The 27,971-nt window shown below is 43.1% G+C and overlaps 1 protein-coding gene across 2 annotated transcripts in view; it reads right to left on the bottom strand.

The window, feature by feature from the left end:
- epas1b (endothelial PAS domain protein 1b) overlaps positions 1–6,591 on the bottom strand; it is a 139,450-nt gene extending 132,859 nt beyond the window's left edge. The window contains exon 1 of one of the 2 annotated variants that reach the window (XM_087991276.1): positions 6,165–6,591. In XM_087991276.1, coding sequence (XP_087847402.1) covers positions 6,165–6,190 — 26 coding nt within the window. In that variant the 5' untranslated portion in view covers positions 6,191–6,591. The remainder of the gene's footprint in view (positions 1–6,164) is intronic. The other variant, XM_087991275.1, reaches the window with a different exon arrangement.
- Between the last annotated feature and the right edge of the window lie 21,380 nt (positions 6,592–27,971).

Below are 27,971 nucleotides of genomic sequence, written 5' to 3'. Positions count from 1 at the left end.
ACCACAGTTCTAATGCCGATAACCTGCCCCTCACTTGCATTATTTCTGTTCAGCCTCTGACTTGATCCTGGTCTGCAATACCCTTTGTGATCGCATCTTTTCCTCACTCTGTGACTCTGTGAGATTCTATCTGCCCATTTCTCTTCACACTCTGAACTTCTTAATAACACCTCAAATTAGGGCTTCACTAAAGTACTATGATGTCACTCCATTACCTCCACAAGCCTAGTTATTTCTTTCTGCTTTTCGAAGTGCCTGGTGAAGATTTACTTCTTCAACTTTGGCTTTGGTCACTTCCCCTAGTTCTTCCCTAGCCTTTGTTCAGTGCCTTTTTTCATGTAAAATGCTTTAGGTCATTTAACTAAATGAATGGTCTGAAAGCACGTCAAGTTTCAAGTTAATTCATCAACATAACAAACTATAAGCAGCCTTTTCATTTCAAATGAATGAAGAAAACCCTTTCAAGTGAGTGTTGAGATGTGTAATTGCTGCCGAACATTACAATGTCACTATTTGATTCAAGAGGAAAATTGGTTGAGCAGAATCTAACAGCACCAACCACTTGTTAATGCTGGAAAGCAGTCATCTCAGTTGACTACCATAATAATAGTTCTGGAGAAGAGTCATATCGGACTTGAAAGATTAACACTGTTTCTCTCCTGACAGATGCTGCTAATCATGCTGTGTTTCCACAGCACTTTCTGTTTGTATTTCAGATCCCCAGCATTCACAGGATTTTACTTTTATCTTAAATATAATGATATTTACATTTACACTTTCGTTTTTGTTTGAACTGTTTGTTTCTGACTTTTTTTCCCTATATAAACAAATTTGAAAATAATTGTGATGTTTTACTAAACATAAGAATTATTGTTGAGGTCATTAATCTCAGAGTATCATTCTGCTGTGGGACCAACACATTGAGACTTGGGAGCAGTGTGCTGACCATTTCTCCTGTGAAAGATCTACCTATTTGTTACAAGTCCATGTGTTACAGCAGCCAGGGTTCTAGCACCTACTGAACATAAGAAAGCAAGAGATTGCTTTTCCATGGATCACTTGTCACCGGCTCAAGCTTTCTGAGACTGCTTCACAACCACATCGCTCCCGCTGCAATCACTCACTTCTGCTTGCCCTCGTTCTCACCCTCACACACCCACCTCCAGATGTTACACTCCCTAACTTAATACCTTGTTTGTGCGTGCGGATCATTGCTTAGCACTCAAATAGAATGTCTGCACGGGAAATTTGAATATTTAACAGTAACTTTACATGGCCTCACATGGAACTTGACTCAGAGGCCAGCTCAGACCGAAGCTCGAGTCGCACCACGAGTCCCTTGTGTCACTCGCTCGTTGTGAGCGCAGTTCTCAGCTGAGATTTCAGGTCCAGTGCATTTGCACTGTCATCCCCCGAAATGACGCGATGCAACGTGTAACTTCAGCTTGTAGCCCATGTAGCCAAAGTATTTAGGCGACGTGTACAGGTGTTGTCACGTACGTATGGCTTTCAATTTTTAAATGAGGAAATGCCCCAGATATTTGTTGAAGTTCCTTGAAACAGGGGAAGTGGCCACGCAGCGCAGTCGCTCTGAAAGGCCATTCCGCTATATGGGAAAACTGTGGATATACAGTAAAATAAGCCTGGGCTGGGCTACCCATATCCCAGAAAACCATTTCCTTTTCAAAATAACTACAATATGTTTTTAATTCAAATTCCAGAATACAGCTTTAGCAATGCGGATATTAATCTGAAATGATTTGGAGATGCCGGTGTTGGACTGGGGTGTACAAAGTTACAAATCACACCACACCAGGTTATAGTCCAACAGGTTTAATTGGAAGCACTAGCTTTCGGAGCGCTCCGAAAGCTAGTGTGCATCCAATTAAACCTGTTGGACTATAACCTGGTGTTGTGTGATTTTTAAATTAATCTGAAACGTTGCTCAGTTCGAAAATAACGATGTATTCTTAAGCAAAAAATGGATATATTCAATATGTAGATATGCAGTGCGACCTTTATTTAGTTTGTGCGACCTTTGTTATGCAAATATATGTACAAGAATGACCAGATGGAAATATCTCCAGGCTACTTTTCCTTTCCCGATGTAATTTGTTTTTATTTTAGTTTTCCATAATAGAGGTTTTTTCTCTGAACGCACGTTTAATGGATACGTACAGGCATTTGATCCAGTGAGATTCTGTGTGACCCTGCAGCTTTCTGGGGCTGAGAGTGCTTGTGCTTTCTCTCACAGACTTGCCAAACTGGGAGTAGTTACTGGATATCTCAATCACCAGCAAACATGTTTCAATATTTAAGAACAACATGAGGGTTCAAAGCTCCGCTTTCGACTGTTATTTGAACAAGGTTATTGAGAAAGAATCGATCAGGCTGATCGGAAAAAACCTCCTTCAAGCTGGAACGAAACGGGTCGGGAGTGCAACCTCTCTTGCCTGTGGACCTGATTCCAGTAGTTACCAGTGCTGAACAGATGGCCCTGGTTTCATGCATAAGTTACTAATTGCAAACATGCTCATATTTGCATGCACCTTCTCTGCAGCAGTAGCACTTCTGTTACTCCATGCACTTTGTATGGTATGATCTGCCTGTACTACACTCAAAACAAAACTTTTCACTATACCTAGGTTCATGTGACGATAATCATTCTTTTGAAAGAAATTGACAGTTTACGTATGTGGTAAACATTAAAGCTGCTCAGTAAAATGTAGATGCTCCAACTGGAACCTTTACATAGAGTAGGCAAAACAAACACCATTCCAGTCACCCCCCACCACCCCATTCCACGGAACCCCATCGGGTCAGTGGGAGTGGGGGGACGGGAGGTCAGAACTGAACGGTAGCGTCTGTTCTAGTTTCAAGAGTGGAAACATATTGGGGTTTAAACCAATTTTGGCTGTTGTCAAATGTGCAGGAATGAATCATATTTTAACAAAGGGCGATCTGATGAAGGTGTTCCAAAGCAAACAACCCGCAGACTGCATCAATCCATCACTCCCAACGATTTTTAAAATCAGCTGTTTTTAATTCATTGTCAGAAGGGCGTGCTTGCTACTAATTAACTTTGTTCTGGATTCATACATATATAAGAAAGCAGGAGGGCGGTATTTCTGCAGTTCTTTTGAAGTTAGGAGAAAGTAAACGCGAATTGGGTTGCAATCTCCCGCTGCCTCTGAGACACGTTCGCCAGTTTTGGTTATCAATGAGACAGAGTGAATGGCTTGGATATGGGTTTGGGGGGTGGGGGGCACCTTCGACAAGCGCCGATTCAGACAGTGAACCCGCTCCGTGCTTCTCATTCTGAGTCACCCTCGGAGCCATCAGAGCTAAGCGGCCCCCACACATTCACTTCCAATTGTCCCATCACTCATGTCGGCGTTATAGCGTGTTGTAACTTGCACTGAACACGCCGTCTTTAAAGGTAGCTGCGGAGTTTGGCCCTCTTGCCATAAACAGAACAAAACATTAACCACCTGCTGCCCAGGCCACTGAAAGCATTAGCCGTTATCGAATAGAAAAGGACAGCTTGCTAATATAGTCACAGCCTCTCCTCAGTGTGAGAAAGTTTTGTTTTCTCTCTCTGTGAAACTGGTCCTGGCTCTGAATTTAAAACAAAGTCCGCCACAGCGACTCCAAGTCAGTTTTATTGAGACGTTTACAATTAACGTTGGAATCGGGACTGTCCTCCCGTCTCTAAAAATATACGGATTTCTTCAGGAATGGGTACAGGAGACAAGTCAGTCTTTCCAGCCTTTCAATTCACACGCAACATCTAGTAGTGGCTGTCAAATAAATAAAGGCCTACTGCTAAACACAAGTTGCCTTGTAAATATAATTCGTAAGCATCAACAACACACCAGCATTTTCAGAAATACTTTAACAGGGTCGTGCTCCTGTTGGTTAACATCTATTTGGAATAGACTGGCACAACTCAAACCTCCGTGCCACCGTTCCCTAGCATCAGAGCCCCTCCTGAGAACCCAGAGTACTGGGGAACTGGCCTAACTCCTGCAAATGCACCAAGTTGTGAGGTAGCCTTTCATTATGATTGTTCCAATTTCCCTTTTGAACTGTATCTTCAAGCCGTTGTCATATGCTTAGTAGTGGGGTAGAGTCAACAACATTGTAAGGTTATAAGAGCATAAGGTATAGGAGCAGAATTAGGCCATTCGGCCCATCGAGTCTGCTCCGCCATTGGATCATGGCTGATATGTTTTCTCAGTATTCCTTGATCCCCTTACTAATCAAGAGCCTATCTAGCTCTGTCTTAAAGACACTCAATGACTACGTCCTTTTGCTACAATGAGTCCCACAGATTCACCACCCTCAGGCAGAAGAAATTCCTCCTCATCTCAGTTCGAAAATGTCTTCCCTTTAGGCCTGTCCCTTGAGGCTACCCCCCAGGTTCTAGTCTCTAGTTGGAAACATCTTCTCCATGTCCATTCTATCCTTTCTCAATATTCTGCAAGTTTTTAAATCCACCAATACCTAGCCTTATGAACTCCACGTGTAAAGACCCAAACTCATCAACCGCTTGTCATCTGGCAAGCTCTTCACCCCCAGGATCATTCTTGTAACCCTCCTCTGAACCCCCTCCAATACCAGCACATCCTTCCTTAGATTTGGGGCCCAAATTTGCTGACAATATTCTAACTGCTGTCTGACCAGCACCTCATACAACCTCTGCTCTTGTATTCTCGCCCTCTCCAAATGAATCGCTAACATTGCATTTGCCTTCCTAACAAAACGGAGTTTACATGCTGTGGGCTAAGGTCAATCTTAAAGCAAAATAGCAATCCTGAACAGAGTCTCATTTCTGATCCCACCCTCACGACCAAGTAGTAATTCTGGAGAGGTAAACTTCTTCCTATCTGACTTCCTGCTTACCTTTAACTTCAACTGCCATTTAAACTGTTTCTGATTCTAACCCAGACTCAGGACAGCCCCCCGCACTTCGCCCAGACCCTGGTGGTAAAGTAGCTGTTGTAATCACCAAGTATTTTGCCACACGCAGTAGTTTGCCACACCCTGACAATGTGAGCCCTTTCTACCTCCGGGACGCCACTTCGCTCAGCAGAACTACCTAGAGGCACAAACTCCAACGAATTGTCCCAATGTCATTCCTGGGGGCGACCAGCAACTAGCTCCCAATATCCAAGACACGGCTGAATGGGCGGGGAAATGTAATCTTAACATCTTTAGTTTTGAACGTCTGTGTTTCTGTTTTTATCCAATGTTGAACCTTCACTGGATGTCGGCTGTACAGAATACAGAAGGGTCAGCTGATGCTGCTGTCCTTCAGGGACCGTTCTCCCACTCAATCCCAGTTGAGCCCTAGTCACTTAGAGATGAATTGAACAGCCGTTTGCACGCGGGCTAAGGCCTGAGGGCAATATTCTTCTTGTAGATAATAACACACCGTTATATCATACAAGCCATGCGGTATAATTCCGCTGTTCTCTCGAAATGCAAAGGCTCTCTCAAAAGAGAGGGAGGAGGGAAAAGGTCGGCGTTTAGTGCAGCCGCAGATGCCCCATGGCAGTGGGGAGCAAGCGCTTTAAACATCAAGAAAGTTGCTATTTGGTTTGAACCCTCCCTGGGGGAGAGGACATGCCCGACAACACAGTTGCCACCTCTCATCCGTCGGCCAGGCCTCGCCAGCTTGTTGATGAGACACTGAGCAGCAGTGGCAATATAAACACGTGAAGGAGAGCATGGATCAATCAATAGGTCACTGTTTAAACAGCGCTGACCCAGTCGCTGAGGTTTGAGCCAATTTGTCCCTTCTGGAGTTTGCCCTTGGGGAAGACTTTGAGGGACATATTTGCCAACATTGCTGGCCCTCAGAGCCAGGTCTGTCTGCAGACAGGTAGCAGCTGACAGCCAGCGACAGACAGGCCGCTGTCATCAACTTCAAACCGCAGCCCCAATCAGAAACAATCCGAAACAGAACGGTTGTTATTTATTAGTTAGTCTATTCCCGTCTCCTGTCAGCGCACCTGGTGATGTCGGAGTTTAGTCCCACTTTAAATAATATAAACAAAATCAGCCCGCACGTAATAATAATATAAACAAAATCAGCCCGCACCTTATCAGAAATAAATTATTGCCAACTTCATCAGAACAAATGCAATCTCATTGCTTACCTTTTCTTCTCCTTCTCTGTTGTCATGGTTTGGACGATTAAGTTTACAGAAGCAAAGAACAGACGGAGAAGTGCTGTTGACAATCGATGTTGTAATTTACAATGCAATATGGATGGAAAGAATCATCATTTGTTTTTCTTTTCTCCTTGATTTGTTTTCACTTCCTCTGCCGTGCACACCAAGTTCTGTGTTTTCTCTCTCTCTCGTTGCTCTGTCAGTCTCTCTCCCCCTTATCTCTTCATGTGGGTTTCTTTTTTAGATGCTTAGTTGGATCAAATAGTTCAGATCATGAAACAACCCGGAAACGAGAGGCGACCATACAGTCTCAGAACACTGCTGAGGATTGTACAGCCACTTACAGGCAAAGACCAATTATAAAGAGGGCAGGCAGCAGAAAAAGTTTCGCTCTTAATTTCTCGCACTGGGGCGGGAGGTTCAAGCTTTGCCTGAGGGCGGGGACTCTCTCTCTCTCTCTCTAGTCCTTTTTGGGCCAGATGACAGATCGCAAATGGATCTTCGACATGCGATAGGTTGTGGCCGGGCCCCGTCCCGCCCATCGAGCAGGGTCAGTTGGTGTTTTTTTCTCTGTCTCTGCTTGAACCTTTGGCCGCTGCCAATGGGAGCGCACAGGACAGGGAGCACCAGTCCTAGTTACATAACAACATTTTTTTTCCAGAAAAGTTCTTATCTGATAAGACCTCTTTGCGAAGCAATACGAGTGACGAAATTGCCTGGCTTCATGTAAACCAGATAAGGGAATAAAAACATTCCAAACAACATGGTCTTCGCGTAGATACCAGTAGCCGCTGGCAATCCAAGCCCTCAACGAGTGAGGATCTCACTCTATTTGATAACGTCTTTTTCTTTAAAAGACACTGGTGAAGAGAACTCCCCAGATATTTCCCGTCGGGGATACTTAAAAATGTTACCAGCACAAAATAAGCACTTAAGTTCTATATCATTGGAAATGTGGTTACGCGCAGTAGGGAGACATTCGGCCCGTGGATCCATGCTAGCCCTCTATCAGACCTACTCCACCAGCCCGACTTTCTTCCTGTACCTGCTCTTTCTCAACGCCCCTACATTGTTTCCTTCTCCTCAGGGGCTTATCCAATTGCCAAACTGGATCTGTCCCCACCTCTGTTGCCGATGTGCATTCCAGATTCTAACCGATTGCTAAATAAAAAAATGATTGTCCTCAGGTCATGTTTGACCTAATTGTCATTCACCTTAAACCGGTGTCCTCTGATTCTTGATCCTTCCTGCCAATGAGTATAATTTCTATCCACTCATGATTTTGAGCATTTCTGTTAAACCTCCTCTGAACCTTCTCTTGTCTGAGGAGATCAATCCAACTTCTCCATCCATGTAACTAAAGTTCCTTACTCCCAGCACCATAAAAAAAGTGGCGATGATAGTATTGATAAACAAAAATGTCCGGCAATCTTCAAACTAAACATGTTGAAGGCGATAGGCTCAGATTGTAGGACTTGACGATTTACCATCCACCTTCATATGGCAATATTCACTTCAGCAAAATGCCAGCTGGTTTATTTTAATTACTCCTAATATTTCCTACACCAGAGAGAGGCTTACCAAAATGTTGCTCCGAGATATATTTGAAATATTTTGAAAAAGTATTTTATATTGGAATTGTTTTGTACTCAGGTTCAAAGCACTTGCAGCCTGAGACCTGTTTACAAAGGTCCACTCTAACTTGGCAATTCTTTTGTGAACAAAGACTGTATTTGTTGGGTACAGTGCCACTGAGTGGCTGCTTAGGCTGATCTGTGACCAGCAGATTCTCCCACACAGTAAATGTGTAGTCACTGTTGGGGACAATTGGATCTATCCTTCTCTCTCCCACTGATTCTTCACTCAGTTCCAAAGGCGTCTGAGGCATTCCTAATGGAGCATCTCTAGGTATCACAATCTTTGACCCACACCACCCACTAGCGAAAGTCAATGTGATATATAGATTGTGACCTCTTCAGGAAGTATTTGAAATGTTTGCATGTTGGACCTTATGTTCCTTTTACCAGTCATCAAATTTCTGTGCAACATGATCTTGTGCCAGTGATTGTCATCCATCCAGGCAACGTGACCCATGTAAGTTGGCTTTGTAGGAGGATAGCCTCAATTCTGATAATGCCAGCTGTCTCCAGGACTTCAATGTTTATGATGTAGATATCATGGAGGTATGACTGGTGGGAGTGCTTTAGAAGGTTTACATGTTGGCTGTACAGGATACTTGACTCAGTGCTGTATGGAAGATAGGGAGGATTGGTGTGCTTTGAGTTCAACCTGTTCTCTAAGATACTCCACAGTCAGCTACTATAGTGCATTAGCGCAAAGAGCATTAAATATAACAGGTAAAGGTGTACTGAGTCTCCCTGAAAGAGTATATATATAGACACTGCACTCCTTAATAAGTATGTACCAGTCAGGCAGGGAGGAAGTTGTCGAGCGTGTGGACCATGGTTTACTAAGGAAGTTGAATCTCTTGTCAAGAGGAAGACGAAGGCTTATGTTACGTTGAGATGTGATGGCTCAGTTAGGGCACTTGAGAGTTACAAGTTAGCCAGGAAATGCCTAAAGAGAGAATTAAGAAGAGCCAGGAGGGGACATGAGAAGTTGTTGGCAGATAGGATCAAGGAAAACACTCAGGCTTTCTGTAGGTATACCAGGAATAGAAGAATGATTAGTGTAAGAATAGGGCCAATCAAACATAATAGTGGGAAGTTGTGTGGAATCAGAGGAGATAGGGGAAGTGCTAAATGAATACGTTTCATACTAGAAAAAGACAATGTGGTCGAGGAGAAGACTGAGATACAGGCTACTAGACTAGATGGGATTGAAGTGCATAAGGAGGAGGTATTAGCAATGTTGGAAAGTGTAAAAATAGATAAGTCCCTGGGCCAGTTGAGATATATTCTAGGATTCCCTGGGAAGTCAGGGAGGAGATTGCCGAGCCGTTGGCTTTGATCTTTATGTTGTCATTGTCTACAGTAATAGTGCCAGAGACTAGAGGATAGCAAACATTGTTCTCTTGTTCAAGGAGGGGAGTAGAGACAACCCTGGAAATTATAGACCTGTGAGCCTTACTTCAGTTGTGGGTAAAGTGTTGGAAAGGGTTATAAGAGATAGGATATATAATCATCTAGAAAGGAATAAGTTGATTAGGGATAGTCAACATGGTTTTGTGAAGAATAGATTGTGCCTCACAAACCTTATTGAGTTCTTTGAGAAGGTGACCAAACAGGTGGAAGAGGGTAAAGCGGTTGATGTGGTGCATATATATTTCAGTAAGGCGTTTGATAACGTTCTCTATGGTAGACGATTGAACAAAATACAAAGGCATGGAATTGAGGGTGATTTAGTGGTTTGGCTCAGTAATTGGCTAGCTGAAAGAAGACAGAGGGTGGTGGTTGATGGGAAATATTCATCCTGGAATTCAGTTACTAGTGGGGTACTGCAAGGATCTGTTTTGGGTTCACTGTTGTTTATCATTTTTATAAATGATCTGGATGAGAGCACAGCAGCATGGGATAGTAAATTTGCAGATGACACTAAGGTCGGTAGAGTTGTAGATAGTGACGAAGGATGTTATAGGATACAGAAAGACGTAAATAAGCTGCAGAACTGGGCTGAAAGAAAGCAAATGGAATTTAATGCTGAAAAATGTGAGGTGATTCACTTTGGAAGGAGTAACAGGAATGCAGAGTACTGGGCTAATGGTAAGATTCTTGGTGGTGTAGATGAGCAGAGAGATCTCGGTGTCCAGATACATAGATCCCTGAAAGTTGCCCGCCAGTTTGTTAGGGTTGTTAAGAAGGCATACGGTGTGTTAGCGTTTATTGGTAGAGGGATTGAGTTTTGGAACCATGAGATCAAGCTGCAACTGTACAAAACTCTGGTGCAGCTTGGAGTATTGTTTACAATTCTGGTCACTGCATTTTAGGAAGGATGTAGAAGTTTTCAAAAGGGTTCAAAAGAGATTTACTAGGATGTTGCCTGGTATGGAGGGAAGGCCTAATGAGAAAAGGCTGAGGGACTTTCGTTGAGAGGTGACTTAATTGAGACATATAAAATAATCAGAGGGTTAGATAGGTTGGACAGTGAGAGCCTTTTTTCTCAGATGGCGATGGCTAGCATGGGGGGACATAGCTTTAAATTGAGGGGTAATAGATATAGGACAGATGTCAGAGGTAGTTTCTTTACTCAGAGATTAGTAGGGGGAGTGGAACTCATTGCCTGCAACAGTAGTAGACTCGCCAACTTTAAGGGCATTGAAATGGCCATTGGATAAACATATGGATGAGAATGGAGTAGTGTAGATTAGATGATCTTCAGATTGGTTTCACAGGTTGGCGCAACATCGAGGGCCAAAGGGCCTCTACTGCACTGGAATGTCCTATGTTTTATATTTGAATGAGGATCTGTATTGCAATTGTTGAATGACCTGGCATAATATTGAAGCTTCAGAAAAAATGTTCTACTAAACGGGAGCTGGGACGTCCCTTCACATACCATGGGAGCTTTAATAATATTAATCTAAATTTAAAATCCAGTAATGGCTAGTAGCACAAAGATAAGGCTGAAGTTATACTGCTACTTTCGGATGAGCTACCCACTTCGCAATAATATGAAGGATTTAGTTCAATTATGGGATTGCACAAAATGAATAGTGAAATGAAAACTCGTGTCATGAATTAGGAAATTCCCAGGAAATGTTTCATGGAGTTTAGATGTACAGTAGAACATTAAAGGAATTAACTGCACCAAGATGAAGTTAGGTCTTTAAAAGCATTAACCACAAGGTTACAATTACTTCCTGCATGTTGAGCAAAAGTTTATTTCTTCACTTAAATACATGTCTTATTAGTGTGATTTGAATAACATTCAGATATTCATTGCCTAAATACATTGAGAGATTGGGAAAGCTTTGTATCCCTTGGATCTTCAGATCTCAGTGTAGACATATATCTCAGTGTTACAAGCTGAAGCAAGCCAAGGACCCAATCATTTCTCAGACACAGAGACTAGAACTCAGTGATGAAAACAAGACAGGCTTATTAACTTGTTGAGTTGTGCATTTAAATACAGCAATGAAAGGGGCAGGGGCTTTTCATTTTTAATTCATTCTTGGCAGATGACTATAGTTGGCAAGATCAATATGTATTGCCCATCCTTAATTACTGTCAAAGTAGATGGTAGTGAGCTGGCTTCTTGAATCATTACAATTCATTCAGTTCTGTATAGAAGGCAATGGCAGAATGTTGATCCAGTGACAGTGAAGCAACCACAATATCTTCCCAGGCCCTGAATGATGTGGGCTATGATGTGAAACTTGGGAGAATCGCATGAGAGGCAAACAAGGCTTTTCTCAATATCGGTTCAAATCCCGCCTTAGGCAACTGACTGTGTGGAGTTTGCACATTCTCCCCGTGTCTGCGTGGGTTTCCTTTGGGTGCTCCGGTTTCCTCCCACAGTCCAAAAGAAATGTGCAGGTTAGCTGAATTGGCCATCGTAAATTACCCGTAGTGTTAGGTGCAGGGGTAAATGTAGGAGAATGGGTCTGGGTGGGTGCGCTTTGGCGGGTCGGTGTGGACGTGTTGGGCCGAAGGGCCTGTTTCCACACTGTAAGTAATCTAATCTAAAAAAAAAGTCTCATTTACCAACGAGGATTGAGATGTTGAGATTCTCTCTAGTGATCAGCAAGAGGCCTATTAATGGACACCATCATTCATTATCACCATCATTATTACTAGTCTCGCCTTATTAACTTTCACTCCTGTATTCTGCCACCTGCCAGAAAGGAACAAGACATCGAGAATTCTTGAAATGCAAATCAGGGCAAGGGCATGGTGACTGCCACTTGCTCCTTCCTCCTCTGGACCTTCTGGACATCTCAGGGCATGTTCCAGGCAGCAACCGCACACTCCCCATTCACGACTGCACTAGGGAGCATCTCAGGACTGCTTGCTTACTTGCTTACATTCACTCATTAGGGGAAGTGATGGCCCAGTGGTTTTATCACTAGGCTATAAATCCAGTGGCCAAGTGCTCTGGGACCTGGTTTGAAATCCTGCCACAGCAGATGAATTTGAATTTGATAGAAATCTGCAATCAAGAATCAAATGATGACAATGAAACTGCTGTCAATTGTTGGGAGAGACCCATTTGGTTCACTAATGTCTTTTAAGGAAGGAAACGGCTGTCCTTTAGAGGTCTGGCCTACATGTGATTCCAGACTGACAGCAATGTGATTGCCTCTTAGCTGCCCTCTGGGCAATAAATACAGGCTGAGCCAACGATGCCCACATCCTGTGAATGAATGAAATGATGCTTACAGCGCTGCTTTTCTTACTTTCTTTTTTAACTGTTTGCCCTCTCAGCTAGAGGTTAAAAGTACACAGTCTTCCCTTGCCTTTTAGAGCAGGCACAAAACCAGGAAGCCATGATTGTAATCAGTGATCAGCCAAGGGGCTGGTGTACAACACTATTTTATGTCAATCTCATACGTGCACTGTGTCCACAGCATCCATAGTAAACATACCACATGTACTTCAAGTGGCTGTGTCACAGACTCTAAAGGGAGTAGTCCTCAGTCAAGTCAAAGGAGATGCCATTCAGGCTTGGAGACTTGGCACAGTAAATTAAAGGCAGTCTCTTCTATCTGCCCAGTTGCTTGAGCACAGACATTCGGCCATTCAGGGCAATTAAGGTCAGGATTGTCTCTTCATAGGGAGTGATGGGCTGAATGTCAGACACACCACAACCTATCTTAGCTCATTCTACCATATTGTGGGTTACTCTTAGAATGAGAGAAAGGCAAGGAATGAGTGAGATGGAACTGGGTGGCACAATTGTTAGTGCCAGTGTGAGCTGGAGAGAGTTGGTGAGTTGTCCTGAAGGAGTGAGTAGGCACCACAGGGGGCATGCAGGGTTAATTTTGTGGGGGAATTGGGTGGGTGAGAGTGAGTGAAGGTAAAGCCTTGTTGCAGTAGCAGAGACAATGTAAGTATGAGTTAGCAGAAAGAAGATTGTGGCATTTCTTGGCAAAGTGGAGAAGGTCATTGATCTTCTTTCTAGACTGCTGGGTGTTCTTCCAAATGGCTAAAATTATGCTGGCCCGACTGGTAACCATGCACTATAATGGAAAACCTAGTCTTGTGGCCTCCCTCTGGCAGTCATGTGGGAAGAGGATATTATTCCCCTGCACCATCTCGTTCACCTGGACCCTTGGTCCATATCCACATCCCAAGGAACCAATTTCCCCTCATCTGCCATGTCTGGGGCCAATGTTATGAATTATGCAGGCAGCTCTGGATTGCCAATGCTTGACTGAGTGCACACACAATGGCTTTTTAAATATGGCATTGACACCAAGGATCCTGGGATACCCCAGCAGTGATGAGTACTTCTAACTATGGTGCATGAAAAAACTGAACTAACATCAGAAAAAATGGACAGAACTGGAGTGTGGTGAATGGTTTTTGAGCAAGTTGGAATAGTGTGAGAAAATATGTTTAGCCCTCCATTCTGGAGTTTTGCTCAGATATTCTCCTTCAGTTTGGAAGTCATCAGTTCATGTGAATGAATCTCTGTATTTTCTGTATTTTTCACTCATATTCAAATGATATGTACTATGTCACCTAGGTGTCTGCAAAAGTTACTTTCCATTTCCAGACTTCAAAGTACTAAATACAATGATATACTTCAGGTTCCCACAGAGAAGTTATGTTGTACAATTCTGCTCTATCATATTTAGAATACTGAAAAGAAAACAGTGACCACTGTTCAGAAACAGAATGACAGCAAATTCGAGATTGAGGAAGAACAAAAAAATGAAAAAAAGAAAAAAAAAACTGACATTTATTCCTTCCTTTCACAATGTTAAGATATTGCAATTCACATTATTGCTAACACAGAACCTTTGAAGTGGCATCGCTGTAGTGAAGTAGGAAAAACAGCAGGCAAATCGTACACAAGTTGCCCAGAAATAACAATGACAGATAATATTCTTTATGATGTTAATTTTAGGATAAACAATGTGCTGGGCACCACAGATACCATCTGCCCACTTTGAAATAACTCCAAGGGATCTTTACATCCAGCTAAGAGGGTAGAGAGGGGTTCTTTTTGAGATTCCAACTGAAAGATGGCTAATGCAACAATTCAGGAACTGCACTATAGTGTCAGCCTGGATCTTTTTGATGCTCAAATTGCTCAAATGCCCCACAATATTCTGACTCAGAGATAAGTGTCGAGGATTCTGGGGAATCCAAGATGGAGGATGGGAAAAATTTCTGGCTGTAACAGCTGCTCCTTTTTTGAGGTATTTTAAGTGCTGGAGATGATTTCCTCGACCTACAGGAGCAGCAATTACTGTTTCATATGCTGTTGCAATGTTTTGGAACTTTGGAAAAAAAATGTCAAAACAACAGCAGTTTTAAAAGGAAGAAGAACAGACAAAGGAAACATATGGTGAGGACAGTGCAAGAGAGGGAGAGAGAGAACCTGCCCAGTTACTGCCTTTGCTGTTTTGAATTCATGTATCGCTGGACATTGGCGTGTGTCTGGGAAAATTAACAAGCAATGAATTTCACAACTAATCTTGGAGGAACCTGTTTGGCTGAAGTTCACAGCACAGAATCAGATAAGTAAATCATTGTTTTAAGTGTGTCCAACAGAAAGGCTGCAGTAGTGAGTAGAGTGGGTTCTTTCTTGATTATATGTTTTTGGAGATATGTATTTTGATTAAACTTAAAATATAAGCCATAACTATTAATCTAACCTGGGGCAGTGTTTTGTAGAGGAATAAGATGGTGTTATTTTCTGGGTCTGTAGATTGTGAAGGAGCAAAAATGGCCTTTAGTACAGTGATACGTACTTCTTTCAGATGTGGGAGTTTAAAGAGAGTTTAAGGGTTACTGCGGATTATATGCCGTAAGTGCTGTTGGATGTGAATTTTATCAGATCGAATGGATTAGTTGGAGAGACAGTTAGAAGCAATGAGGAATTTGCAACAGCAACAGTATGTGATGGATGGCAGTTATTGGAAGGGGGGGGGGGAAATATCAGATACATACATGGGTTAACTCCAGGAAAGGTAAGAGAGGTAGGCACCTAGTGCAGGAGTCTTTTGTGGATATACCCATTTCAAATAGGTATGCTGTTTTGGAAAATATAGGGGGTGATGGATTCTCAGGGGAACGTAGCACGAACAGCCAGGTTTCTGGTATTGAGACTGGCTCTAATGCAACGAGGGGTACATCGCATTCCAAGAGATCAATTGTGTTAGGGGATTCTCTAGTCCGAGGTACAGACAGACATTTCTGTGGCAGCAGCGACAAAGCAGAATGGTGTGTTGCTTCCCTGGTGCCAGGATCAAGGATGTCTCAGAGAGGGTGCAGAATGTTTTCACGAGGGAGAGGGGCCAGCAAGAGGTCATTGTCCACATTGTAACCAATGACATAGGAAGGGAAAAAGTTGAGATTCTGAAGGAAGATCACAGAAAGTTAGGCAGAAATTTAAAAAGGAGGTCCTCAAGAGTAGTAATATCTGGATTACTCCCAGTGCTACGAGCTAGTGAGGGCAGGAATAGGAGGATAGAGCAGATGAATGCATGGCTGAGGAGCTGGTGTATTGGAGAAGGATTCACCTTTTTGGACCATTGGAATCTCTTTTGGGGTAGAAGTGACCTGTACAAAAAGGACGGATTGCACGTAAATTAGAAGGGGACTAATATATTGGCAGGGAAATTTACTAGAGCTGCTCGGGAGGATTTAAACTAGTAAGGTGGGGTGGGGGCGGTCGGGAGGTGGAGGCAGGTAGGACCCAGAGTGATAGTGAGGAAAGAGATCAACCTGAGTCTGGTACAGTTGAGAACAGAAGCGAGTCAAACAGTCAGGGCAGCCAGGGACAAGGTAGGAAATATAAATTAAATTGCATTTATTTCAATGCAGGGGGCCTAACAGGGAAGACAGATGAACTCAGGGCATGGTTAAGAACATGGGACTGGGATATTATAGCAATTACAGAAACATGGCTCAGGGATAGGCAGGACTGGCAGCTTAATGTTCCAAGATACAAATGCTACAGGAAGGATAGAAAGGGAGGCAAAAGAGGAGGGGGAGTGGCATTTTTGATAAGGGATAGCATTACAGCTGTGCTGAGGGAGGATATTCCTGGATATACATCCAGGGAAGTTATTTGGGTGGAACTCAGAAATAAGAAAGGGATGATCACCTTATTAGAATTGTATTATAGACCCCCAGTAGTCAAAGGGAAATTGAGAAACAAACTTGTAAGGAGATCTCAGCTATATGTAAGAATAATAAGATGGTTGTGGTGGGGGATTTTAACTTTCCAAACATAGACTGGGACTGCCATAGTGTTAAAGGTTTACATGGAGAGGAACTTCATAAGTGTGTACAAGACAATTTTCTGATTCAGTATGTGGATGTAATTACTAGAGAAGGTGCAAAACCTGACCTACTCTTGGGAAATAAGGCAGGGCAGGTGACTGAGGTGTCAGTGGGGGTGCACTTTGGGGCCAGCGACCATAATTCTATTAGGTTTAAAATAATGATGGAAAAGTATAGAACTGATCAAAAAGTTGAAGTTCTAAATTGGAGAAAGGCCAACTTTGATGGTATTTGGCAAGAACTTTCGAAAGCTGATTGGGTGCAGATGTTCGCAGGCAAAGGGACGGCTGGAAAATGGGAAGCCTTCAGAAATGAGATAACGAGAATCCAGAGAAAGTATATTCCTGTTAGGGTGAAAGGAAAGGCTGGTATGTATATGGATTGCTGGATGACTAAAGAAATTGAGTGTTTGGTTAAGAAAAAGAAGGACGCATATTTAAGGGATACACATGATAGATCGAGTGAATCCTTAGAAGTGTATAAAGGAAGTAGGAGTATACTTAAGAGGGAAATCAGGAAGACAAAAAAGGGGACATGAGATAGCTTCAGCAAATAGAATTAAGGAGAATCCAAAGGGTTTTTACAAATACATTAAGGACAAAAGGGTAACTAGGGAGAGAATAGGGCCCCTCAAAGATCAGCAAAGCGACCTTTGTGTGGAGCCGCAGAAAATAGTGGAGATACTAAACGAGTATTTTGCATCAGTATTTACTGTGGAAAATATAGACTGTAGGGAACTGGATGGTGACATCTTGCAAAATGTCCATATTACAGAGGACGAAGTGCTGGATGTCTTGAAACCGGTAAAGGTGGATAGATCCCCAGGACCTGATCAGGTGTACCCGAGAACTCTGTGGGAAGCTAGAGAAGTGATTGCTGGCCTCTTGCTGAGATATTTGTATCATCGATAGTCACAGGTGAGGTGCCGGAAGACTGGAGGTTGGCAAACGTGGTGCCACTGTTTAAGAAGGGCAGTAAAGACAAGCCAGGGAAGCCTGACCTCAGTGGTGGGCAAGTTGTTGGAGGGAATCCTGAGGGACAAGATGTACATGTGTTTGGAAAGGCAAGGACTGATTAGGGATAGTCAATATGGCTTTGTGCATGGGAAATCATGTCTCACAAACTTGATTCATTTTTTAGAGGAAGTAACAAAGATGATTGATGAGAGTAGAGCGGTAGGTGTGATCTATATGGACTTCAGTAAGGCTTTCGACAAGGTTCCCCATGGGAGACTGATCAGCAAGGTTAGATCTCATGGAATAAAGGGAGAACTAGCCATTTGGATACAGAACTGGCTCAAAGGTAGAAGACAGAGAGTGATGGTGGAGGGTTGTTTTTCAGACTGGAGGCCTGTGACCAGTGGAGTGCCACAAGGATTGGTGCTGGGTCCTCTACTTTTTGTCATTTACATAAATGATTTGGATGTGAGCAAAAGAGATACAGTTAGTAAGTTTGCAGATGACACCAAAATTGGAGGTGTAGTGGACAGTGAAGAGGGTTACCTCAGATTACAACAGGATCTTGACCAGATGGGCCAATGGGCTGAGAAGTGGCAGATGGAGTTTATTTCAGGTAAATGCGAGGTGCTGCATTTTGGGAAAGCAAATCTTAGCAGAACTTATACACTTAATGGTCAGGTCCTAGGAAGTGTTGCTGAACAAGGAGACCTTGGAGTGCAGGTTCATAGCTCCATGAAATTGGAGTCACAGGTAGATAGGATAGTGAAGAAGGCGTTTGGTATGCTTTTCTTTATTTTCAGAGTATTGAGTACAGGAGTTGGGAGGTCATGTTGCGGCTGTACAGGACATTGGTTAGGCCACTGTTGGAATATTGCGTGCAATTCTGGTCTCCTTCCTATCGGAAAGATGTAGCGAAACTTGAAAGGGTTCAGAAAAGATTGACAAGGATGTTGCCAGGGTTGGAGGATTTGAGCTACAGGGAGAGGTTCAATAGGCTTGGGGCTGTTTTCCCTGGAGCATCGGAGGCTGAGTGGTGACCTTATAGAGGTTTACAAAATTATGAGGGGCATGGATAGGGTAAATCAGCAAAGTCTTTTCTCTGGGGTCGGGGAGTCCAGAATGAGAGGGCATAGGTTTAGCGTGAGAGGGGAAAGATATAAAAGAGACCTAAGGGGCAACGTTTTCACACAGGGTGGTACGTGTATGGAGTGAGCTGCCAGAGGAAGTGGTGGAGGCTGGTACAATTGCAACATTTAAGAGGCATTTGGATGGGTATATAAATAGGAAGGGTTTGGAGGGATATGGGCCAGGTGTTGGCAGTTGGGACTAGATTGGGTTAGGATATCTAGTCGGCATGGACGGTTTGGACCGAAGGGTCTGTTTCCATGCTGTACATCTCTGTGACTCTATGACTCTACTGAACCATAACTGCCACCCATCAGAGATTAAGCTGTGCTCACAAGCAGTGGAAATACTCATAACCCATTGTTGGTTCCTCCATAAAGAGTGTTGTTGTTTGAGTCATAAAGGAGCAATCCACAGGAGGTCACATGTCAGGGTCAGCCCATAGGAGTTTTTAAAAATATTTAAAAAGCACTGTGCAACATGCAGCTCAAATCTTTCTGCAATTTCTTATTAGATTCAAATAATTTTTTTGCTCTAAATTATATTTGAAAACAATAAACAAGGGATCAAAGGGTTCAGGAAGAAAACAGGAACAGGTTATTGAGTTGGATGTTGGCTCAAAAGGGCTGAATGACCTATTCCTTTTTCTATGTTTCTCGTATCAAATCTGGAAAAGCATACAGTTACATTAGCACCCAATTGCACCAGAGATATTTGTTCCTGTGTGAAGTTGAGGTGTTTAATTTTTTTATGTCCCCTGTCCAACTGTTTGCATGAAAATAAATCTTTTTACCAATAGGTCCAATCTGAATTATTCCAGTCAGAAACAAAAACACTTCACTAAGGTAAACAGCAGTGAAGACTGGGCATGTACACACCATGAGCTCGTGACCTAAACAGTGATTTTATATTGACCAAACCTAGAACTGGAACGTAATTGTTGGATCACAGAGTCTGGTGAAAAAGGCAGTGACTGATTAGGAATGTATAACCTACTTGAGTTAGTCTGTAACTCTGCTTTGACGCAAACAAAAACATTTTTAACTTCGGTCTTATTAATTCTCTCTCTTAACCAGTGTTCCCTCTAAGCTGTGTGGCTGCATGCTCGTGTAGCTGCTCTGATATGCCATGCATGGTGATCAGTGTTGGCACACGGATTGTATTCCTGATGATGGGCTTTTGCCTGAAACATCGATTTTCCTGCTCCTCGGATGCTGCCTGAACTGCTGTGCTCTTCCAGCACCACTCTAATCTAAACTCTGATTTCCAGCATCTGCAGTCATTGTTTTTACATGTGGCATTGATTTCTGGTTCTGGACATTGCTGCAGGACATGGGCATCAGAGGCCTATGCAGTCACTAAGAAAATTAGAGAGACTGCAGCTCTTAATCTCACACGATTGCACATTTACTCCACAACAGACTCTCAAATACCCTCTGAAATAGTCTGGCAAGCTGTCCAGTTCAAGGGCAATGAGGGATGAGCAATGCTACCATTGACAGTAATGCCCACATCCCAATAAAGAATTTAAAGAAAGCATCAGGAAAGGTCTGGTCTATTGGCCCAATTTAAAGACATTATCAACAACTTTTAGGCTAGTTTGTATAGGCTGCTGCTGAGATCGTCAATAGTTGGTTATATTGCTGTTAAAAAAGATGCTGATGGCTGCAAGGACTGGGGTGACAGTGATGAAGGCATCAAGTGTTCTGATCAAGCACTTGAGGATAACTTTTTTCATGCAGTGAGTGGTTAAAGCCAGAAACTGATGGCCTGAAAGTGTGGTATGGCAGGTCCAGTTGAAGCACATAAAAGGGAATTAGTTCATCATTCAAAAAGGAAGAGTGTGATGGGTTGTGGGGAGAAGGTACCAGAATAACATCAGGTAAAATGCTTATCTGGAGAGCTGCTGCAGAGATGGTGGGCTGAATGGCCTCCTGTGCTGTAACACTTCTGTGTTTCTGATTTTCTTGCTTCCAGTGATGGATGATGTATTTTCTACCACCCTTTGGCTTGGCTGAACCATTCTGAGGAAACCCTGCAGCATTCACCAGAGCATAAACTATGACTGTGGTCATCTGTTGCATCCTGTACACTTTTGCCATGAAAACACAGCTCTTGTCAGCTGGTAGCTGGTAAGGAGGTGAGGAAAAGAAGGAGAAAAGGAGGAGGTGAACATGTTCCCTTTTTGGTCAGGCTGCCATCTTTGGTTCATCTGACTGCAATATCATTGAACACAACACCAATTTCCCACTTATCCACAATTCCATATCTGTCTTCACCTTCTTCACCTTCTTTCCTACCAGTCACATGGCCCTCTTGACGACAACAGTAAACATTGCCACTAAGCAAACTCTCCAAACCAAGATGTGGAGGAGCCAGTGTGGGACTGGGGTGAACAAAGTTAAAAATCACACAACACCTGGTCATAGTCCAAAAAGGTTATTATCGATGAGGATGAGCACCTCGCCAACACCTTCCCTACGCCTCTACTTCTGGCCTTTAAACATCCGCCAAACCTTAAGCAGATCATTGTTCCCAGCAAACTGCCCAGCCTTCAGGACATCAACCACAAAATTGTACAACTCTCCCAGTCAGGGAACACTTCAGTGGTCAGGGACATTCGGCCTCAGATCTTTGGGTAACCATCCTCCAAGGTGGACTGCAAGTAGCAGAGCAGAGGCTGATACCTAAGTTTAGTACCCATGGGGATGGCCTCAACCAGGACCTTGGGTTTATGTCACACCACAGGTGACCCCACTACACTATACACTCTCTCTTTCACACACACACATATACACACATACTCTTACATACTCACACACTCATGCAGACCCTCTCTCATATACACACACACATGCCCACACTCACAACCATGCATACGTCCTCTCACAGGCTTATACCCTATCACACTCACACACGCACTTTACCAAGCTTGCACACATGCAAACATGCTCCCCCTCATGTGCACTCACACTCACACACTCACATGCACACACTCAGTCTCGTTTTTTCTCTCTCTCTCTCTCATGCAATGCACACACATAGAAGTCTATGGAGTGAATTTGCAGAATTATATTTGCAGATATATTCTATTTTGCTCAAAAAGCACACAACCTGCAGGTAGTCAATGCATGTAATATTTTGGAAATTCAACTTTGAAAGTAGAACCAGTCTGACTCAAGACTGGGATACAGACAGATTCTAACCTCACACCTTTAATGCATTGTCTGAGCTTAGATGTCACTTTGTTTATAAAATCTAAAGTTATCCCGAGAACGTGACTTAAAACAAGTTCTGGGATTTACATATTAATGAACTGAAACCTGCAATCCATTCTAAAAGATGAAAGACTTAACAACAATATAGGTTTCTCCAATAAATCATTTCAGTTGCATGACACTATAATCTTTTGCTATAAATTCTGTGCCTTATGGTCCTGCTCCACAGCTACCTAATGAAGGAGCAGCGCTCTGAAAGCTAGTGCTTCCAAATAAACTTATTGGACTATAACCTGCTGTTGTGTGATTTTTAACTCCAAACCAAAACATATAATTCTTGTATATTCCTTTACCGCCTGTCTCATGGGTGCCTTTGCTATGATCCTCTGGTGAGTGGTTTCCTCAGTAGCTGCAGTGTTGTTGGTGGATGGCTGCTGATTTTCATTGGGCAAGGGTAGCTTATAACTTTGCAGGATGAGGCTGAACAGTTCTGGCAATAGGTGAACCAGTTGTGCATCAAACCTCAGTTGGGATGGCAGCATTTTAGACTGGTGTTTTGATAGGCAACAGCAACGTATCTGGCAGGGTGGCAGTGGTGGGCAAGATGAATCATTTCTCCAAAACCTAGGTCTTAGCTGCCCACTCTGTAACTGGATCCTTGACTTCCTGACCCATAGACCACGATCAGTTGGAATAGGTGACAACATCACCTCCATGAAAATCCTCAAGCTGGTGCCCCACAAGGTTGCATACTCAGCCCCCTACTATACTCCTTAAACACTCACAACTATGGTGGCCAGTATCCACCCTAATTCCATTTTGCTGATGACACCATTGCTGTACAACGATGCGAGAGAATACAGGAAAGAGACTGAGTGCATAGTGGCATGGTGTAAAGACAACAATTTGTCCATCAACAACAGGAACAGAAATTGTTGGAAATACTCAGCAGCCCTGGAGGGAAATCAGAGTTAACGTTCCAGGTCAAGTGACCATTCCTCAGAACAGGGAGCTAGTTCTGAGGAAGAGTCACTTGACCTGAAATGGTAACTCTGATTTCTCTCCCCAGATACTGTTAGATCTGCCGAGCTTTTCCAGCAATTTCTGTTTTTGTTTCTGATCTATAGGATCCGCAGTTCTTTCAGTTTTTATTTAATTTCTCCATCAATGTCAGCAAAGTGAAGGAGCTGGTGATTGACTTCAGGAAGCAGAGTGGAGGGCACGCCCCTGTCTGCATCAATGGTGCTGAGGTGGAGACGGTTAAGAGCATCACGTTGCTCGGAATGATGATCACCAACAATCTGTCCTGTTCACCCACATTGACGCGAGAGTCAAGAAAGCACACCAATGTCTTTACTTTCTCAGGGGGCTAGGGAAATTCAACATGTCCACAAAGACTCTAACCAATTTTATAGATGCACCAAAGAAAGCATCCTGTCTGAACGCATCACAGCATGATATGGCAGCACGGTGGCTCAGTGGTTAGCACTGCTGCCTCACAGCGCCAGAGACTTGGGCTTGATTCCAGCCTCGGGTGACTGTCTGTGTGGAGTTTGCACATTCTCCCTGAGTCTGCATGGGTTTCCTCCGTGTGCTCTGGTTTCCTCCCACAATCCAAAGACCTGCATGTTAGGTGAATTGGCCATGCAAAATTGCCCATAATATATATTAGGTACATTAGTCGGGGTAAATCTTGGGTAGGGGAATGGGTCTTGGTGGGTTACTCCTCAGAGGGTCAGTGTGGACTTGTTGGGCCGAAGGGCCTGTTTCTACACTGTAGGGATTCTATGAATTTCTGAATTCTACAAACTGCTCTTCCCAGGATTGCAAGAAACTACAGATTTGTGAATGCTGCCCAGCCCAACACTCAAACCAGCCTTCCTTCCATTGGCTCTATTGATACTTTCTGCTGCTTTGGGAAAGCAGCCAACATAACCAAAGACCCCTTCCACCTTGATTATACTCTCTCACCGTTTCCCTTTGGGTAGAAGATATAAAAGTTTGAAAACACATACAAACAGATTCAAGAACAGCTTCTTCTCTGCTGTTATCAAACTATTGAATGACCTCTCAAATGTTAATGTTATCTCTCTCTCTGTACCTTCTCTGTGGCTGTAACACTGTATTTTGTTCTGCTACCCTAATACACCTTGAGTGGGACCATCTGCCTGTATAGCACACAAAAGAGCACTTTTCACTCTATCTTGGTAGATGTGGCAACTATAAATCAAACTCAATTCTTCCTGAGATTGGACAGCACTTTCATCCTCTATGGAATCAGTGTGCTAATGCCCTAGGACAGTGCCTCACTATTCTTTAGAAGACTGGATATCTGGACTCTGTGAGGCCTTCAAGCCCTTTAGAGCACTGATGGCAGCAGCCAGAGTTGATGTGGCAACATGCTGACCTTAGATGACTTCAGTATGAGTTCCACTGCAACTTTCAGATGCCAGGCGACTATGGAAGCTGATACATTGGCCATTAAACACTGCATCAAGGTTGGGTCCACAAGTGTGATAATGGAATTGACTACTACATCCATTCTAGACAGGACAGGCTTGGGGTTCTGCACTGAACTCCATGCAAAATTGTGCCTGAATTCATCTACTCTCCTTGAACGGTGACTTCAGAGCCTCTGCAGGTCTGCCAATGCATCGAATATTTCTGTGTTCATGCCATCAACCTTTTTCTACACATCACTCCCATAGAAGCACACACTTGAATCCCTAACACCAGAGTGTAAACGTGATCATGCACTCTGATGAACCGGCATTTGCACTATTGTTCCCCTAGTCTACATTAGAGTGGTGCTGGAAAAGCACAGCAGGTCAGGCAGCATCCGAGGAGCAGGAAAATCGACGTTTCAGGCAAAAGCCCTTCATCAGGAATTGTTTGCCTATCCTAGCTGCAGGTGAATGGTGCCTAGTGTCTCACCACACGTACAATATATCCCACCATTTCAACACCTTCTAATCTACATACAGTGTCAGCAGCTGAGTTGATGTCAGTGAGCATGAGATCAAATAATGATGTTTCTTTGCTTTATGTCTCTTCTTCCACCTACACTCTTTGCCTAGGCATCACTCCCTGGTAAAATGGCGGTTTTTAGGTGTCTAAGGTGGGGGGTGGGGGGGGGGGAGCGGGGGTGATGGCCCAGTGATATTATCATTTAGCTGATAAATCCAAGAGATCCAGATAATGCTCTGGGGACCTGGGTTTGAATCCTTCCAAGTTTGAATTCAATAAAAATCAGGACTCTCTGTGTGGAGTTTGTACGTTCTCCCTGTGTCTGCATGGGTTTCCTTTAGGTGCTCTGGTTTTCTCCCACAATCTAAAGATGTGCAGGTCAGGTGAATTGGCCATTCTAAATTGCCCATATTATTCAGGGATGTGTAGGTTAGGTGCATTAATCAGAGATAAATATCGGATAATAGGGTAGGGTAATGAGTCTGGATGGGTTACTCTTCGGAGGGTCAATATGGACTTGTTGGGCCAAAGGGCCTGTTTCCACACTGTTGGGATTCCGTAGATGCTATGGAAGAGTCTAATGATGACCATGAATCCATTGCTGATTTTTAGGAAAGTTCATTCTGGTTAATGTCCTTTAGGGAAGGAAACTGCCATCCTTATCGGGTCTGACCCACTGCAATGTGGCTGACTCTTAACTGCCCTTTGGCATTTAACGATGGGCAATAAATGCTGGCCCAGCCTATGACATCCTCATCCCAAGAATTAATACACAAATAAGAGGAGAACAAGGACACAGTTGAGTTATTGAAGAAGGGAAAATAGGAGCGTCAGCTTGCAAACCAGAAAGGATTAGAGGATGTGAGAAAGAAGATTACGCACGAGTGCACCATCATCTTCGATGCTTTCAGTGCCACTGCTCGCCACCAACTCAGTCATGGCCATTATTCTGATGAAAACCACTGTCTGCCCCCACTGGTTAGATGCTGACGCTATGAAATGCATTTGCTAAAAAGGGAGAGTGATATGTGCCAGTGAGTATGGTGTAGGTAGTTTGAGTGATGTCCCTGTTATGGAAGTTAATAGCGTGTACAATCTGTGAGATGTGAGGCCTACAGTAATGTTAGTTACATGACAGCGTGGTGAATGTGAAGTATGGTTTGTGGTTGCTAGCAGTTGTTGGGAAGTAAACAAATAAGGGGAGGGACATTGAACATTATGTGAAGTTAGTCATTCATTTGTGAGGATATGTCACTTGAAGATTCAGTCACTGACATTGACCATTCTTGTGAGTTCAACAAATTTCTTGCGGCAGCACACTCTGGTCTTTGAGGCTACACCTCCAGAAGTGATTGCTAAGCTATGTAGAACAATAATCCATCGAAAATCCCTACATCACAGAAAGAGACCATTCTGCCCATTGATTCTGTGCCAGTCAAAAACAAAAGCAGCTGTTCTCTCACTCTTCACAACTTTCAACACTGGATCTATAGCCTGGCAGCTTCCAACACCTTTTATATTAGCAGAAGGTTTCTGCCTCCATCGCTAAACTAGGCAGAGAGTTTCCCCATCATCAAAAAGCTTTCTTCATACCCTTTGGAATCCTTCTGTCAATTTCCTTAAATCTGTGACTCCTGGTAATCAACTTCTGCCAGAGAAAATAAGTCATTCCCATCCACTCCATTGAAACGACAGAAAAGTTTGTGCATCTCAATTAAGTCACACATCAAACTTTTCTAAGGAAAACAATCCTGGCAAATCATCTCTGTAATCTCTTCAGAACAATTATGTCCTTCCTGTAATGCAGTGGCCAAAACTGTACACAATGTTCCAAATGTGGCCAAAACAGTGTTTTACAGCAGGTAATAAGAAAGGCAAATCAGGTTTTGGGAATTATTGCTGAAGGAGTAGAGTATAAAAGTAAGGAAGTGTTGCTGAAACTGTACAAGGAATTAGTGAGACCACACCTGGAGTATTGTGTATAGATTTGGTCCCTTACTTGAAGAGAGGTGCAGTTGTATTTGAGACAGTTCACAGAAGCTTCACTAGATTAATTCCAAGAATGAAGAGAGATTGAGCGGTTTGAGCCTATACTCTCTGAAGTTTAGAACAAGGAGATGAGATCTAATTGAGGTGTATGAGATGAGACAATATGAAATAGGAATAGGAGTCTGCCATTTGGCCCCTCAAGTCTGCTCCATCATTCAATAGGATCATGGCGAATCCAACATTCCTCATTTCCACTTTCCTGTGTTTCCCCCATATCCTGTGATTCTCCGAATGATCATGAAACCATCTATCTCAATCTTAAATATACACAAGAACACTGCCCTCACAAGACTATTCCAGATTATTTTTGTTTCTTTTTAATTCACATTCCACCTTCTGCCATTGTGGGATCCAAACCCAGGTCACCAGAACTTCATACGTCCAGCAACAATACAAGTAGGGCATCGCCTCCCTATTAACAGCAGAAAAAAAGAGATGCTAACGGGAATTGACAAGGTGGACATAGGAAGAATGTTTCCTTAAGTGGGGTAATCTAGAAAGAAAGATTATATTTTTAGGATAAGAGATAGCAGATGAGGAGAAATTACTTCTCTAAGAGAGGTGTAAATCTATCCACCATAGTGCAGTGGATGCAGCAATATTGAATAAATTTAAGGAGGAGATAGACAGATGTGTTGAAGAGTAAAGGATAGTCAGCAGGAGAGTGGAGTTGAGGTCAAAATAAGGTAAATTATGATTGTAACAAATGGTTGAGGTGCTCAATTGCCTACTCCTACTCCTTATTCTTATACAGTTCCAGAATTACATTGGTGCTTTTGTATTCCATACTTCATCCAATAAAGGATAATCCATCTAACATATACATCCCTGGATACTATGGGCAATTTATCTAATCCGGACATCCTTGGGACTGTGGGAGGAAACCGGAGTACCTGGAGAAACCCTCACAGACACAGGGTGAATTTGCAAACTCTACAAAGACAATCTCCTGAAGGTGGAATCGAACCTGGGTCTATGGCAGTAGTGAGGCAGTAGTGCTAACTACTAAGCCACCATGCCGCCCTAAAACATCCACTGTACTCACCTCATCAATCT

Source organism: Chiloscyllium plagiosum, unplaced genomic scaffold (genome assembly GCF_037043375.1).
Source record: "Chiloscyllium plagiosum isolate Xiang-an unplaced genomic scaffold, Cpla_swu_hap1 HiC_scaffold_10, whole genome shotgun sequence".
Taxonomy (NCBI): domain Eukaryota; kingdom Metazoa; phylum Chordata; class Chondrichthyes; order Orectolobiformes; family Hemiscylliidae; genus Chiloscyllium; species Chiloscyllium plagiosum.
The sequence above is the reverse complement of the archived record's forward strand: the minus strand, read 5'-3'. Positions and strand labels throughout refer to the sequence as shown.